The sequence below is a fragment of the Lolium rigidum genome, chromosome 2, assembly GCF_022539505.1.
Source record: "Lolium rigidum isolate FL_2022 chromosome 2, APGP_CSIRO_Lrig_0.1, whole genome shotgun sequence".
In the NCBI taxonomy this organism is placed as follows: Eukaryota; Viridiplantae; Streptophyta; class Magnoliopsida; order Poales; family Poaceae; genus Lolium; species Lolium rigidum.
The window spans coordinates 40,066,423-40,080,798 of record NC_061509.1 but is presented as its reverse complement, the minus strand read 5'-3'; the positions used below and the strand labels follow the sequence as shown (position 1 = coordinate 40,080,798).

Sequence of the window (14,376 nt, the reverse complement as noted above, 5' to 3'; positions counted from 1 at the left end):
CGGTGGATCTCGGTCCTTCCTAGTTTTAGGGTTAAGGTTTGTTTGGGCGGCGCTGAGATGGTGGCGGCCATGCCTTGTACAATAAATTCTCTCTATCTTCAGTCTCAAGTGGACAAATTTGATAGTTATAATGTGCTGCCATATCTTGCTAATCTTAAAAAATACCAAATATTTAGGGCCAATTTGGTTCATAGGTTTTACAAACGGTGGTGTTGTGCCTTGGCCGGGTGGGTGAGGGCCTAATCAGCCCCCCTCTAAGCCATCGGATAATGTGGATCGGGTTCATTGGATTTATTGGGGCCACCACATACACACTGTCACTTTCATCCTTTTCACATGGGTTGACCCCAGCCGTCCCAAACAACCCCCAACCGTTCAAAAAAGGAAGAAAAAACTCCATTTGTCTCCCTCACACTTGCACAACTCCAAAATATTTTCAATAGAGAATAAACATTTGGATGTCATGGCATATCATTAAATAAGGAGAGAAGTGTTTGTGGTAACTCGCTATGTTATCATAACATCACACATGACAAGACAAGATGAGTCTATACAACCTAATAAATATGATCTTGTATGATACCATATATATGTTACTAACCATTATGGACGTAGTACTAGATTAGTAAATTAGTAACATGTGCATGTTAGTACTTTATGTTACTCCCCATTATGACTAAGTCTTAGTGATATGTGCTTAATTTTCTTACATGACATTATATTTAATGAGAAAAGATATCGGTGTTGTGTCTTAGCTAAAATATAACTCTTGCACGAGTTTATATGCAAAATAAGTTTCTAGTCCAATTTCATGCATGCATAAACCCCAAATCATTGAATGCAAGCTTATTTATATACAACCTTTAAGAAACAATGCATTGATAATAGTCTCTTGAATTTTAATATCTCCTACGATAACATGCTAAGAGACAATGCATTGCCAAAGGTCTTGACGAATCGAACACCTGGCTCATAAAAAACATTTGGCCAATAAAAACCAGGCATTTTCTTAACCAATTAAAACAATTTTGCCGGAAACAAAAGCCACCTACATGGCATACCGCGTGTACCTAACTGTTTGGATTCATTAGTCGGATTGCTTAGAAACAACGGGTAAAAGCTGACAAAACCTTCACTAAATGGGATAAGATGGATGCAAAATCTATCAAATAGGGGTCAGTAGCTTAAACACGACAAATTAGGGGGTGAGAACTTAAATTCACTCATATAGAAGTTTTTCCGTTTTTCTATGGTTTTTATTCACTGTTTTTTTTTGTAGCATTGCATGCGCCATGACATTTGATTTTAGCCCCCTAGCTGTGCATTTATCTGAACGTTCCATATTTCCATCTACCACTTCCGTCTATAAAATGACATCTTATTTTTCAAAATTTAAATGTATTTATATAATGTATAGATACATCCAAATTAGACAAATCTTAGACATTCTTTTATGTACAGAGGGAGGAAAAAACCTTGAATCTGGTTTTAATCATATTAAGCACATTGCATGTTCTATTAGATAGAACCGGGAAGCGTCATCAACGACGATAATGTTCGGCGGCATCTTCTTCATTTGTTCCATTTCTTGTCGTTCTCCATATATCCTTGAATATCGATGATCACCTTACACTTTGCCTAGGATACCCTTCATAAAAAGGGGGTTCAAAGTTTTTTAATGGTGTATTCTGGACAAATGTTCACTAGATGGAATAATTGGTGTCACAAGTATAAAACTAATGGGTAAAAGTGAAGTTCACTCTTATATTTATGTTGTTTTCCTATGCCAAGAATACTAGTAATGGGTCCACCCGTTTGGCGGAACTGAACTACAACCCCAGGAAAAACATCATAATCTTAGGAAATAAGCAAACAAGAAAGAAAGTAAGTTCAGTCTCTTCTTTAGAAGTTCGCACCGCGTAGTGGCCTTGGCTTCTATCTATCTCAGGGAAGGAGCCAGCCCTATTCAGGGCAAGGAGTGAACCCGCCAGCCCCATAGCAAAAGCTAGGAGGTACACTAGAGGTCCATATTTAGCAGTTACATAATCAATCAACACCACCGAGTAGATAATTCATGACAAAGAAATGCAGGTTCTCAGCTGCTTCAACATCGAAACAAGTAATCCAAATGTGTGTAAGGTTTGCATCGGGCAACACATAAATACGGCACCCAGCGGATGAGCATAGCACCAGAAGAGCTAGATTCAGTTTTCTTTCTACATCACCACAGGCAGCTTCAGGAGCTGCATTCACTATTGTCGGCTCCAAGCCTCCAATACAGATTGTCCAGGTCAAACGACGGTATTGCCCTCGGTTTCAGAGCTCCAACGCTGCTGTATAAGACCCCACAGAGGCACAGACGCTGGCGCAGAGAGTCTCACCGCAGACACTGGTTCGGAAGAAGCGCGCCGGAGATGGAGAAGAAGGGAGCTGCCGCCGCCCTGCGCGTGCTCCTCCTCGTGATGCCTTACATACGCTTCGTATCTTTGCTCCGTCTATGTATGAAGAATAATCATTTGTTCTGACGATGATCCGTTGCTTGCATTTCCCATTCTTTTGCAGAGGCAGGTGGTGTTGAGGATTGCGTACGTGAGTGCAACAAGAGGTGGGGCTGACGCCAAGCAATCTCAAAATAAAGAGTCGAAGGGCTGGTGGATCATGTTCATGGGATCTCATATGATGTTGAACTTCTGTGGTTGTTGCACCAATCAATAAGTGTTTCCCTTTGGGGAGGTTTGAGAATTCAAAGTGAATGCAGTTATCATGCAAAGAGGCAAATCCCTGCTTATTTTGATTTACACTACCCTGTCCAAGTGACAATTATTTCATAAGAATTCAAACAATGTATCAAACTAATTCAAAGCCTTCTCTGAATCTCTGTGAAAACACTAATTCAGAAGGAAGGAAAAAAACCCTCAAAAGTCCACTAATTCGGTGAATTGTATAGGGATTCCGTTTAGTGGCACTATGCTCAAACCACTATAGTGCCGATATTTATAACCTTGTTTAGAACCATATAAAAATCACCAGGAACAAAGCACACAAAACAGAACCTAAAGAGAAATTTGACATAGAATCCCCCTTGATCAGATACAGAATGGAACAACAATCAAAAGGAAACAGTGAAAATATGAACAGAATGCAATCAAATATCAACATAACAGACAGGACTGGGCAAAATAAGCGATTAATTCCTATTAGTCCACACCACAGCTGACTTGGTGCATCTTGTCTGGAACTCTGGATCCCAGTAAACGAGCCACTTCTGCGTCTCAGCCACCGGAACGTGACTTTATATGACTCAAACACTAAACATTAGCTTCACCACTGTGGATACCTGTAGGGCAATCATGGCATCAGAAAAAAACAATTTCCTTTCATGGAAAAACCATTACAATTATATCTGATGACTGTATGACTCAAATGCTAAACATTAGCTTCACCACTGTGGAAATCTCCGAACTTTAATCATCTTGGCATTATTAGACAAATTAAACATTAGAAACAAGGAAGAATAGGTAATTTTTAGTGTAGTGGCGCACCTTTAACTTCCATTTTAGCAGTTTTTGGCACATCTGTCCTAATAGAGGCTAGAAGATCAGTGGGCAGACAAGGGATTCATGGAGTAGGAAATCAGAAACATCTGGTCTCTAGCTCATAGGCATTCATTTTATAAAGAGTATGCACCAGCAGCTAGCTAGTCACCAATGGATGACTTTAATCAAATTCATGCACTAGAAACCTCAAGAAAAGGATCACACATCATCTTATTAACATATAAACTTTCTATATAGACTTCCTTCATCTAAAATATATTTCGTTTTTAAACTCTGCGCAACATAACAACACTTTGAACACTACTTTTAATGATAATCTGGTAGTAAGAAGTACAATTCATGATGAAAGAAGTATTTAACATGAATCTAGTCATGCCATCTGGATCATGTATATTCAATATGAAGTGTTAAACATCTAAGCAATCAGCTAAGCAAAGGGTTGCAGAGAAAATCTTAGAGCCCTCTCTTGCAATTTAGTACCAGAGGGATGGCAGTAAAAATGAAAGAAAACACATGTTTCTTGAAAGAACAGTTCAGATACCTCAATGTACATTCATAAGATAAGCTTGCCCACTCAACCACTACATTAGCATGTGTTGATCAGCTCCATCATGTCCACCACCAATGCTTTTTTCTGCAATCATAAGAAGTCAAATAACCAATTGCATTAGGATGGAAAGATAAATAGATACAAGGAGGCATCAACAAGATATTTTGATAATTTGGAAAAAATAACTCTGTTGATAAAACATTGGGATTACATGAACCAAAGCACAAAAACAGTAAAATTTAAAGAATAGTACTAAAACAGCATATATTGAACAATATCGTGAAAATGAACGACATGTATAGTTGAAAAATATGACTATTGACTGATCAAATATGGACAAGCTATCCAGAATTAATAAACTTGTTCGATGCCATATCAAAAACTATTATATATTGTAATACCAGCAAGTTCTAGCAACCAAAGTTATCCTGGCTATACAAATTCAGATTATATTTAACTACATTTAACCTAGAAAAAAATGAATTAAATTGATTAGTTTTCCCTCGTAAAAATGGACTATGCACTCATGACAGGACTCCTCTCCAAGTGGTAAAATGAACAATTATTCGTAGATTCGCAACAAATTTGTCCTTATTGATTTGAATTATTAGCATGATAGCATGGATAACAATATGAAATGAAAAAAACATAATTAGTCTTGCGTCCAAATATACCTATTTGAGCTACCTATTTGCCATTTCAGTTGGTTCAAGCTAAGTTATTCGCGCAGTTGTCTCCAACATGAGAAAAAACAGCACTGCAGCTATGCACTAAAACTACCAGTATACAATTCTTGAATATGTCAACAGGCAAGCAACAGTGAAGTTTAGTTCAATTATTAAACCAATCTTAGTGTTTCGAGTTTAATTAAGTAGATATTCATATAATAAATAACGACAATTTGCTAGCTGGCTAATGTAAAAAAAAGGATCACCACATTTGTTGACAAATCAGACAAAATACAATGATGAAAGTGGTGACATAAAAGCATAAAGTACACAAGCAAACCTACCAGTATGAGATGTGAATCCATACCATAACCAACAAACCAATGCTACCACACAAGCATCAAACAGAAACAGCACATATCAAATTTGCTATATGTTCAAGACTTCATCAAGCAGCAAAAGGAACAAGTGATGCAACACTACTTCAAATTGCTAGCTTAACATTAAGGTATGAGAACGGAATTCCATCAACCAATTACCGAAAATTAGCATGGTTTCGTTACAACAACGGTTTGAAGACATGTTATTACCTGCATCATAGACACTTTCTAATGGATAACAGGTAACACTGTTGTTGTTTTCGAGAAGTTTCTTGAAGTGCAATGAGTGAAGCTGGACCATGAAAATACCAGCAGCAGTCCGCAAGAAAGCCACATTATTTTCCTCAGCGTACCCTATCATCTGTATGTACCTTGTCTCTCTCTTTGAATCCAGAGTAAGTAGCCTGTCCAGCTCAATAGTTCTTCCCAACACCCACGAAGAAACACCATCAGCATCAGTATTCCTCTTCCATAATTGGGCAGTGCATTCTGACAAAGAGAGTAAACCCAGCCCGCCACCCTCTGCTCGCATAACCATCAAGTAATTGCCTTTGGCAAACACATCCACTCGCACCTGTATCACATCTAGGCTCTGCCTACACAAATCCACCTTGAGAATCACACTTGAACTCAGCCAGTAAAGGGAATCCTCGACCAGCACAGCTGGCATGCCTTGATACTCCACGGCGTCGCGTGGAACCGGTGTTTCGATGAGATTACTCCATAATCTAGTCTCCGACGAGTAAATGCAGACGATCACTCGTGGATTCCCATTTTGTTTGTAGCCTACCAATACCACCTGGAAGTGCTCTGCAGCAGCACGAAGCACTGCCCCATCGAACGGGGTTTGGTGCACGTCAAATCCTAGGGGGGTGGAAATATGGTGCTGCTCGCCGGTGACAGGATCCCACACCAGGATCTGGTCCCTCGATGAGTGGAAGATTAGTACGAGGCCATGCCGGCATCCGAGGAGTATGCTGTTGTCGCCGTCGCCAATCGGAGAGGAGAAGCGGCCACGCGGGACATGATTTGGGCCCTCCATGGTAGGCTGGAAGTGGATGCCATCAATAGCTTCACGGAAGTAACCAAGAACGGGAGGGTTGCAGCGGTGTTCCAGCGCCGTCATCTTGCCGGCAGAAGCGCTAATGCTCATAGGGGAGTCAACAGAGTCTAGGGCATCATGTCCACCACCAATGCTTGTTTCTGCAATCATAAGAAGTCAAACAATCAATAACATTACAATGGAAAGTTAAATAGATACAAGGAGGCACCAATGAGATATTTTGATAATTTGGAAAAAAAAAAACTCAGTTCTGATACAACATTTAGGAATAGATAAAGCAGATGACAGAACCTATAAAATTTAAAGAATATATACCCAAAACAGTATGTACTATGAATATCGTGAAAATGAAACACATGTACAAGTGCACACTCGGACTTTAGCTGATCAGAATAGACAAGTTATCTACAGGTGTGGTTGCTTTATTTATAAAGCGGGGCGAAAGCCTATTTCGAGGACAAGTTATCTAGAATTAATAAGCTTGTTCCACGTCATATCGAAAACAATAAAATATGCTCATACCAACAAGTCCTAGTAACCAAAGTTTAGATTAGCTTTGAACAAATTTAGCCAGAGAGGTCAAATAATCTAAATTTATTAGTTTTCCCTGGTACAAATGGACTTGCCATTCGCAGCAGGACTCTCCTACAAGTGGCAGTGAACAAATATTCGTAAATTCAAAACAATTTTTTCATTATTGATTTAAGATTATTAGCAAGATAGGATTGATAACACTATCAAATGAACAAACATAACTAGATTTAAGAGTTAAAATATACCCATTTGAGCTACCATTTGCCATTTAAGTTGTTTCAAGCTAGTTTTTCATGCAGCTGTACTAAACATGATACTAACACTACCAGTATACAGCTCCTGAATATGTCAATAGACAGACAACAACAACAACAACAACAACAGTGAGATTTAGTTCAAATATTAAACCAATCTGAGTTTGTCGTCTTATTGACTATATGTGCATATAATAAACTGATAAAGACAGTTTGGTAGCTCTGACTTGAACCATATAGTTCAGTGATAATAACAATGTGATAATGTAAAACAAGCATCGCTACATTTGTTGATGAACCAGATAAAATATAACATTGAACTGGTGCCATCATAAAAAGCATAAAGGAAACATTAGCAAACTAGCTACCAGAATCAATGTGAATCCAGATCATAACCATCAAATAATTTGCTACCACAAAAGCATCAGAACAGAAATGCTACAGAAAAAATTTAACACCAAAAGGAACAAGTGATACAACCCTATTTAAAATTGTTAGCTTAACACAGGATAAGAACAACATTCCATCAACCAATTATCGAAAATCAACGTGGTTTTGTTCTAACCACAGTTTGAAGACAAGCTATTACCTGCAGCATAGAAGGATTCTAATGGATAACAGACAAGACTGTTGTTGTTTTCGAGAAGTTTCTTGAACTGCAATGTCTCAAGCTGGACCATGAAGATACCGGCAACTGTCCGAAAGAAAGCCACATTATTTTCCTCGGCGTACCCTATCATATGTATGGACCTTGTCTCCCTCTTCGAATCCATGGAAAGCAGCCTGCCCAGCTCGATAGTTCTTCCTAACACCCACGAAGAAACACCATTACCATCAGTATTCCTCTTCCATAACTGGGCGGTGCATGACAAAGAGAGCAAACCCAGCCCACCACCCTCAGCTCGCATAACCATCAAGTACTTGTCCTCAGTAAACATATCCACTGGCACCTGTATCACAGCTACGCTCTGCCTGCACAAATCCACCTTGAGAATTACACTTGAACACAGCCAGTAAAGCGAATCCCCGACCAGCACAGCAGGCATGGCTTGATACCCCGCGGCATCGCGTGGAACAGGTGTTTCAATGAGATTACTCCATACGCCAGTCTCTGACGAGTAAAAGCACACAATCGCTCGTGGATTCTTTTTTTGTTTGTACCCTACCAATACCACCTTGAAGTGACCTCCAGCAGCACGAAGAACCTCCCCATCAAAGGGGGTTTGGTGCACGTCAAACCTTGGGGGTGCAGCAGCACGGTGCTGGTCGCCAGTGACGGGGTCCCAGACCAGGAACTGGTCCCTCAATGAATGGAAGATTAGTACGAGGCCATGGCGGGATCCAAGGAGCATGCCGCTGTCGCCGTCACCGATGGGAGAGGAGAAGCGACCATGCGGGACACGATTAGGGGCCTCCATGGTAGGTTGGAAGCAGATGCCGTCAACAGCTTCATGGAAGAAACCGAGGACCGGAGGGTTATGGCGGTATTCCAGCACCGTCATCTTGCCAGCCTGAGCGCTCATGGGAGAGGCGGTGGATTCTAGGGCATCATGTCCACCACCAGTGCTTGCTTCTGCAATCATAAGAATTGAAACAAATAACATTACAATGGAATGCTAAATATAAACAATACATGGAGGCATCAACGAGATATTTTGATATTTTGCAAAAAAAAAAACTCAGTTCTGATACAACGTTGTGACTAGATAAGCCAAACAACACAGCCTATAAAATGTAAAGAATATAACCACAACAGTATGTACTATTAATATCGTGAAAATGAAGCATATGCATGGTTACAAACTCAGACTCTTAGCTGACCAGTCAAGTTATCTAGTAGAATTAATAAGCTTGTTCCACTACTTATCAAAGACAGTATTCTAATATGCTCATACCAACAACTCCTAGTAACCAAAGTGATCCTGGCTATAAAAATTTAGATTATCTTTGAACAAATTTAACCAGAGAGATGAATGAACTAACTTTATTAGTTATCCCTGGTGCAAATGGACTTGATTATCTGCCATTTCGGTTGGTTCAAGCTAGTGTTTATGCAGTTGTCCTCAACATAAGAACAAACTGCACCGCAGCTATGCACTAACAGTATCAGTTGTACAGTTCTTGAATATGTCAACAAGGGGGCAACAAGTGAAATATAGTTCAACTAGTAAACAAATCTTGCTATCATCATTTTATTGAAAAGATATTCATATAATACACTGATGATGACAGGTTAGCGATAATAACAATATGTGATAACGTAAAAAGAGAATCACTACATTTGCTGAAAAACCAGATACAATATAACAATGAAACGTTGACATAACGAAAAGCATATAAAGGATACACTAGCAAACTAGGAACCGGTACGAATGTGAATCCAGATCATAGTTATCAAAAAAATATGCTACCACACAAGCATCGGAACAGAAACACTACACAGCAAATATGCTAGCAATAGAAGCAAGTGGTAAATTGTTAGCTTAACTCCGAAGGATGAGAACGGCATTCCACCAACCAATTATCGAAAATCAACAGTGTTTTGTTGCTGTAACCACAGTTTGAAGACAAGCTATTACCTGCAGCATAGACGGCTTCTAACGGATGACAGACAACACAGTTGTTGTTTTCAGGAAGTTTCTTGAACTGCAATGTCTCAAGCTGGACCATGAAGATACCGGCAACTGTCCGCAAGAAAGCCACATTGTTTTCCTCGGCGTACCCTATCATCTGTATGTAGCTTGTCTCCCTCTTTGAATCGAGAGAAAGTAGCCTGCCCAGCTCAATAGTTCTTCCCAACACCCACGAAGAAACACCATCGGCATTCTTCCATAACTGGGCGGTGTGTTCCGACAAAGAGAGCAAACCCAGCCCGCCACCCTCCGCTCGCACCAAGTATTTGTCACGGGCGGACATATCCGCCGGCACCTGTATCACCGCTAGGCCCTGCCCGCACAAATCCACCTTGAGAATCACACTTGAGCACAGCCAGTAAAGGGAACCCCCGACCAGCACGGCGGGCATGGCTTGGTACCGCGCGGCGTCGCGTGGAACCGGTGTTGAGAGGAGATTGCCCCACACGCCGGTCTCCGACGAGTAAATGCAGGCGACCGCTCGTGGGTTCCTTTTCTGCTTGTAGCCTACCAGCACCACCTGGAAGTGGCCTCCGGCGGCACGGAGCACCGCCCCGTCGAAGGGGGTTTCTTGCACGTCGAACCCCGGGGGAGTGGCGACGCGGCGCTGGTCGCCGGTGACGGGGTCCCAGACCAGGACCTGGTCGTCCTTCGAGGAGTGGAGGATTAGCACGAGGCCGTGGCGGCATCCGAGGAGCGTGCCGCGGTCGCCGTCGCCGCCGATGGGGGAGGGGGAGAAGCGGCCCTGCGGGACGCGATTGGGGGCATCCGTGGTGGGCTGGAAGTGGATGCCGTCCAGAGCTTCGCGGAAGTAACCTAGGACGGGAGGGCTGCGGCGGTGTTCCAGCGCCGCCATCTCGGCGGCGGCCGGCCTGAGCGCTCCTGCTCAAGGGGGTGGCGGCGGAGTCTAGGATGTGGAAAAATCAAGCCGCGAGTGCGAGTTATAACCAAACTCCTAGGTTTTAAGGGCCCCCGAAGAAAAAGACGTGGTACTCATGTGACAGTTATAACTGGACTCGTTTCGTCGCGCCCGCTCTCACGAGCGGCAGGTCGGAACCCTAGCCTTCGCCTCCGCAACCACTCCTCCTCTTTCCCTCCCTCGCCGCTGCTGGAGGGTGTCTCCAGGCAAAGCCCTGGGGCGCCGGTGGTGGCGGGGCCTCCTCTCCCTCTCGCCTGGCGGTGGCGATGTGGTCGGTAGGGGCGGCGTCTCAGCGCAGGAGGCGACGACACCCGTTTGGTGCGAGGATTGCGTGGCTCCGGCGGGGTGGCGGCGCGGCTGGATCCTTGCTGGCGCGTCCCGACGCCGGCGCGACCGTGGCCATGGGTGGTGGCAGCGGGCCTAGATCTGGTCGGCGGGCTTAGGTCTGGGCCGAGTTTGGACTGTCTCGAGCTGCCTTGTGCCCCCGAGGGCAGAGGATTTTGCGGGTCGAGGCCGTCGCCGGCGACTGGCCGGGCTGACAGTGCTCGGGTGCCCTTTGCAATCGATCTTGGTAGGGACCAAGGTATCATCTCTGGTTTGCTCCGGCTGGAGAGTGTTGGGGATCGGTGGTTGGGAGGGAGTGCTCCAATGGTGCGGTGGCGATCGTCGTCATCGCCTTCCTATTTCCCTCCGGCCACCCTGGACTACCGGGGGACGGTGTGTCTCGATTTTTTTCCTACGGGACTGGTGTGGCACCACTGGACTCTTTGACGTACATGGACGCTTGCATATTCGATGGGGTGTTTGCGAAAGGAATGCAAGGCGTATGCCATTGTCGACGACGACGACGTCTTTGGACGCCGTTTACCTTCTTGGAGGCGTGGCCATGACACACATCTTGTCACCGGTTGCCTGCCCTTGGGCATTGTCTGCTACCCTAGTTACTAGTGATCCCTCCGAGCTCCTCCTCGAAACCCCTTTCGTTGAGGCCATGCGTCAGGCGCTACTCGGCTCCATATAGACAGTGTGTCTCCCCTTTGCGCGACCACTCCCGAGCCTAGGATGGCTATCTGTCGGTGCGTCGTGGCAGGAGGTACAACGGTGTTCCTCAACAGCTGGTGGTTTGTCGTGATGGCATGCACTAAGACTTAGGCGTTCTCTTGGGGTGGGCACTGAAGCCTCCGCGAAAGCACTGCACAGCTGGTCTATGCCGACAACGATGACGCTCGCGCGCCATTTTCATCCCTGGAGGCACTATCATGAAGCTTCCCCCTTCGAGCTCTGGATTTTTGCCGGCTTCACTAGCGTAGTTAGCTAGTTCCTAGGGTGTTGGTGGTCCTCTGTTTGATATGATGCTCAGTGTGCTAGTCCTGCGTGGTTCAGATCCGTGGAGTGGCGTCTCAAGGCTTGGGACCTCAAGCCGAGCCGCCGGTGTTTTGCTGAAGTCTTGGGCGCTCTTGGAGAACTTGTAGTTTAGGGCCTGGCTCTGGTCTACTTGTTCCTTTGTTTTAGGCTTTAGCTCTTCACCACTTGGGCTTGTAACCACTTGGGCTTGTATCTCTAGCTGGTATCCCTAGTTTTTGCTCTTTCTTCTTTTTCTTTGTTTCGTGTTACCCTGTACTCCTGGCCGATTGATGGCTTTGTTAATTCAAAGCTGGGCTCGTCGAGCCTGATGTTTAAAATTAAGGGCCCCCAAAGTCCTTTTCTAAGGTATATTTACCCATGGAATTTTAGCAGATGGGAAGCAATTGAAAAGTTGCAACCATTTCTTTGTTTTCATTAGGCTTACTATCTCGTTTAGCACCATTTATATTTACAAAAGATACGACTACATACTTCCTTTGTTCTAATAAAATATAAAATATTTTGCTAGGCGGGAACCAAGGTAGTAGTCCCAAGACATGGTTATCTTGAAAACGTGTAGTGTTCAACTTCAACATTCCGAAGTCACCCAACACGATTACAACTTTTATCTAGCATATCAACAATTAAGTGTGAATTAAAATTGATCCATAAGCACCTCTTTCTGATACGTCATTAAGTAAAGCACTCAGTCCCATGCCTAGTGACATGAATGTGTATTATGATGTAAATACTAATCAGTTATGTAAGTATGAATATTTATTGACTAACTGTGGAGCAATGTATCAGTTCCATGATGGCTCAAGGCAAATGACATGGAACCACTTATGTGGTGCATACAACTAACCAGTGGGAATGAAAAAATTAAGTTTAGACTCGAGTTTTACCATCTTCTTACTGCATTGGTCAATGTTTTTTTTATTGGTAAGCTAGATTCTCTATTATACTTCTTTGTAACTTATTTGTCATATCATAGTCTTATCAAGTATACTTCTTAAAATTTAACTACATCACAATGTTATTAAATACATAATTATGTTGTCATTTTTAATTGTTATACAATTATAATGTATATCATTTGAAAAAGTGCACTTGAATAATTTTAATTGTATTTTTTCAGGTTTACAGTATTTTCTCATTTTTAATAAATTGTCCCAAATAATTTAGAAATTGAAACCAACCCACTGAAATACAAAGAGGTTACAATGATAAATCTCACACCTCCTTCAATTTATTTTCATATTACATAAATTATATAGTTTGTACATATAGTTTTGCTTGTGTATATGTGTCTATATTCGCTTCTATTTAAATATCTTTGAAAAAGTCTTAGTTTAGATCTGTAACACAAATGGTTGAATAAATCTCTTAATAATGATCCCTTTGTAGTTTATTGTGATATACAGATTTATAGAATATTCTAGAGTATATATTGATCATTGACCATTTTTTTCATGGAAAATTAATTTATATTACAGGTTTCGGTGGTTTCGATAATAAGTTAATAATGTGTGCATGCTCAACACTTTGAAATAGCATCATTTATATATAGTAAAATACCAGAACACAAAAATGTAGTGGATTCTATTACTTTAGTATACCGCAATGTGCTTGGTATCATATGGTGTACATGTGCTGCTCAAGTTTCTTGGATAAAAGGTTGTGCAAATAAAATTCATGCACACAATAAAACATGAAAATCTGGTTAACAAAGCTTTCCATCTAAACAGAAGCACTTACATCAGAGAGAAGCTAGAGAGTCTAATTAAACTCCCTATTGCCTGATTAGATTGGTTTTGAATAGGTTGGAATAAAAAAAAGACAGAGGAGTTGATATAACCGCCAATCTGAACGAAGAAGACTATAGTGTAAACTACAACTCTTTGCTAGTACTTATATAGGGATGTCAATGAGTCGAGCTTGAGCGAGCCCGAAAGAAGATCAATCTTAAAATTTTCATTTACATTGGATGTCAACGAGCCAAGCTTGAGTGGGCCCAATAGAAGCTCAATCTTAAGTTTGTCATGTACCTCGCTTGGATGTCAACGAGCCAAGTATGAGTTACCCTGACAGAAGCTCAACCTTGTTTGTCATTGTTGGCGTCAGAAACCCACCGGTGAGCAGCAACAGGCAACACAGTAGAGCCGGGAACAACTCAAGGCTGCGGCTGGCCCTGGTCCCTCTGAGCGACGGCCCGCAAGTCTTCTGGAACGCACGCGCCGATGCTGGTGCAAAGGCGTGCCACCTGACCGTATACCCGGCCGGGAAGGTGATGGATGATGCCTCGCTTAGTTTCTGCGCAGGGCAAACACGTAAACATTAAATACGAGCCTCGATCGGCTCTCAGGTTATCCTGTGAATCGGCTCAAAGAGCCGATCCACCCATGATTCGTACGAGGTGCACGAATATATGGTGGTCCTGCTTGATCGAAATAAAGCTAAAACGATCTACGACG

General features: G+C 42.6%; 1 protein-coding gene across 1 annotated transcript; it reads right to left on the bottom strand.

Moving 5' to 3' along the window:
* Positions 1–3,161: 3,161 nt before the first annotated feature.
* LOC124689555 lies at positions 3,162–10,495 on the bottom strand. The gene is made up of 5 exons (XM_047223068.1): positions 9,586–10,495; positions 7,596–8,579; positions 5,366–6,358; positions 4,099–4,191; positions 3,162–3,337 (listed from the first exon to the last, which is right to left on the bottom strand). Exons 1-4 carry the CDS (start codon positions 10,493–10,495, stop codon positions 4,139–4,141), a joined length of 2,940 nt encoding a protein of 979 aa, XP_047079024.1. The 3' UTR covers positions 3,162–3,337; positions 4,099–4,138.
* Between the last annotated feature and the right edge of the window lie 3,881 nt (positions 10,496–14,376).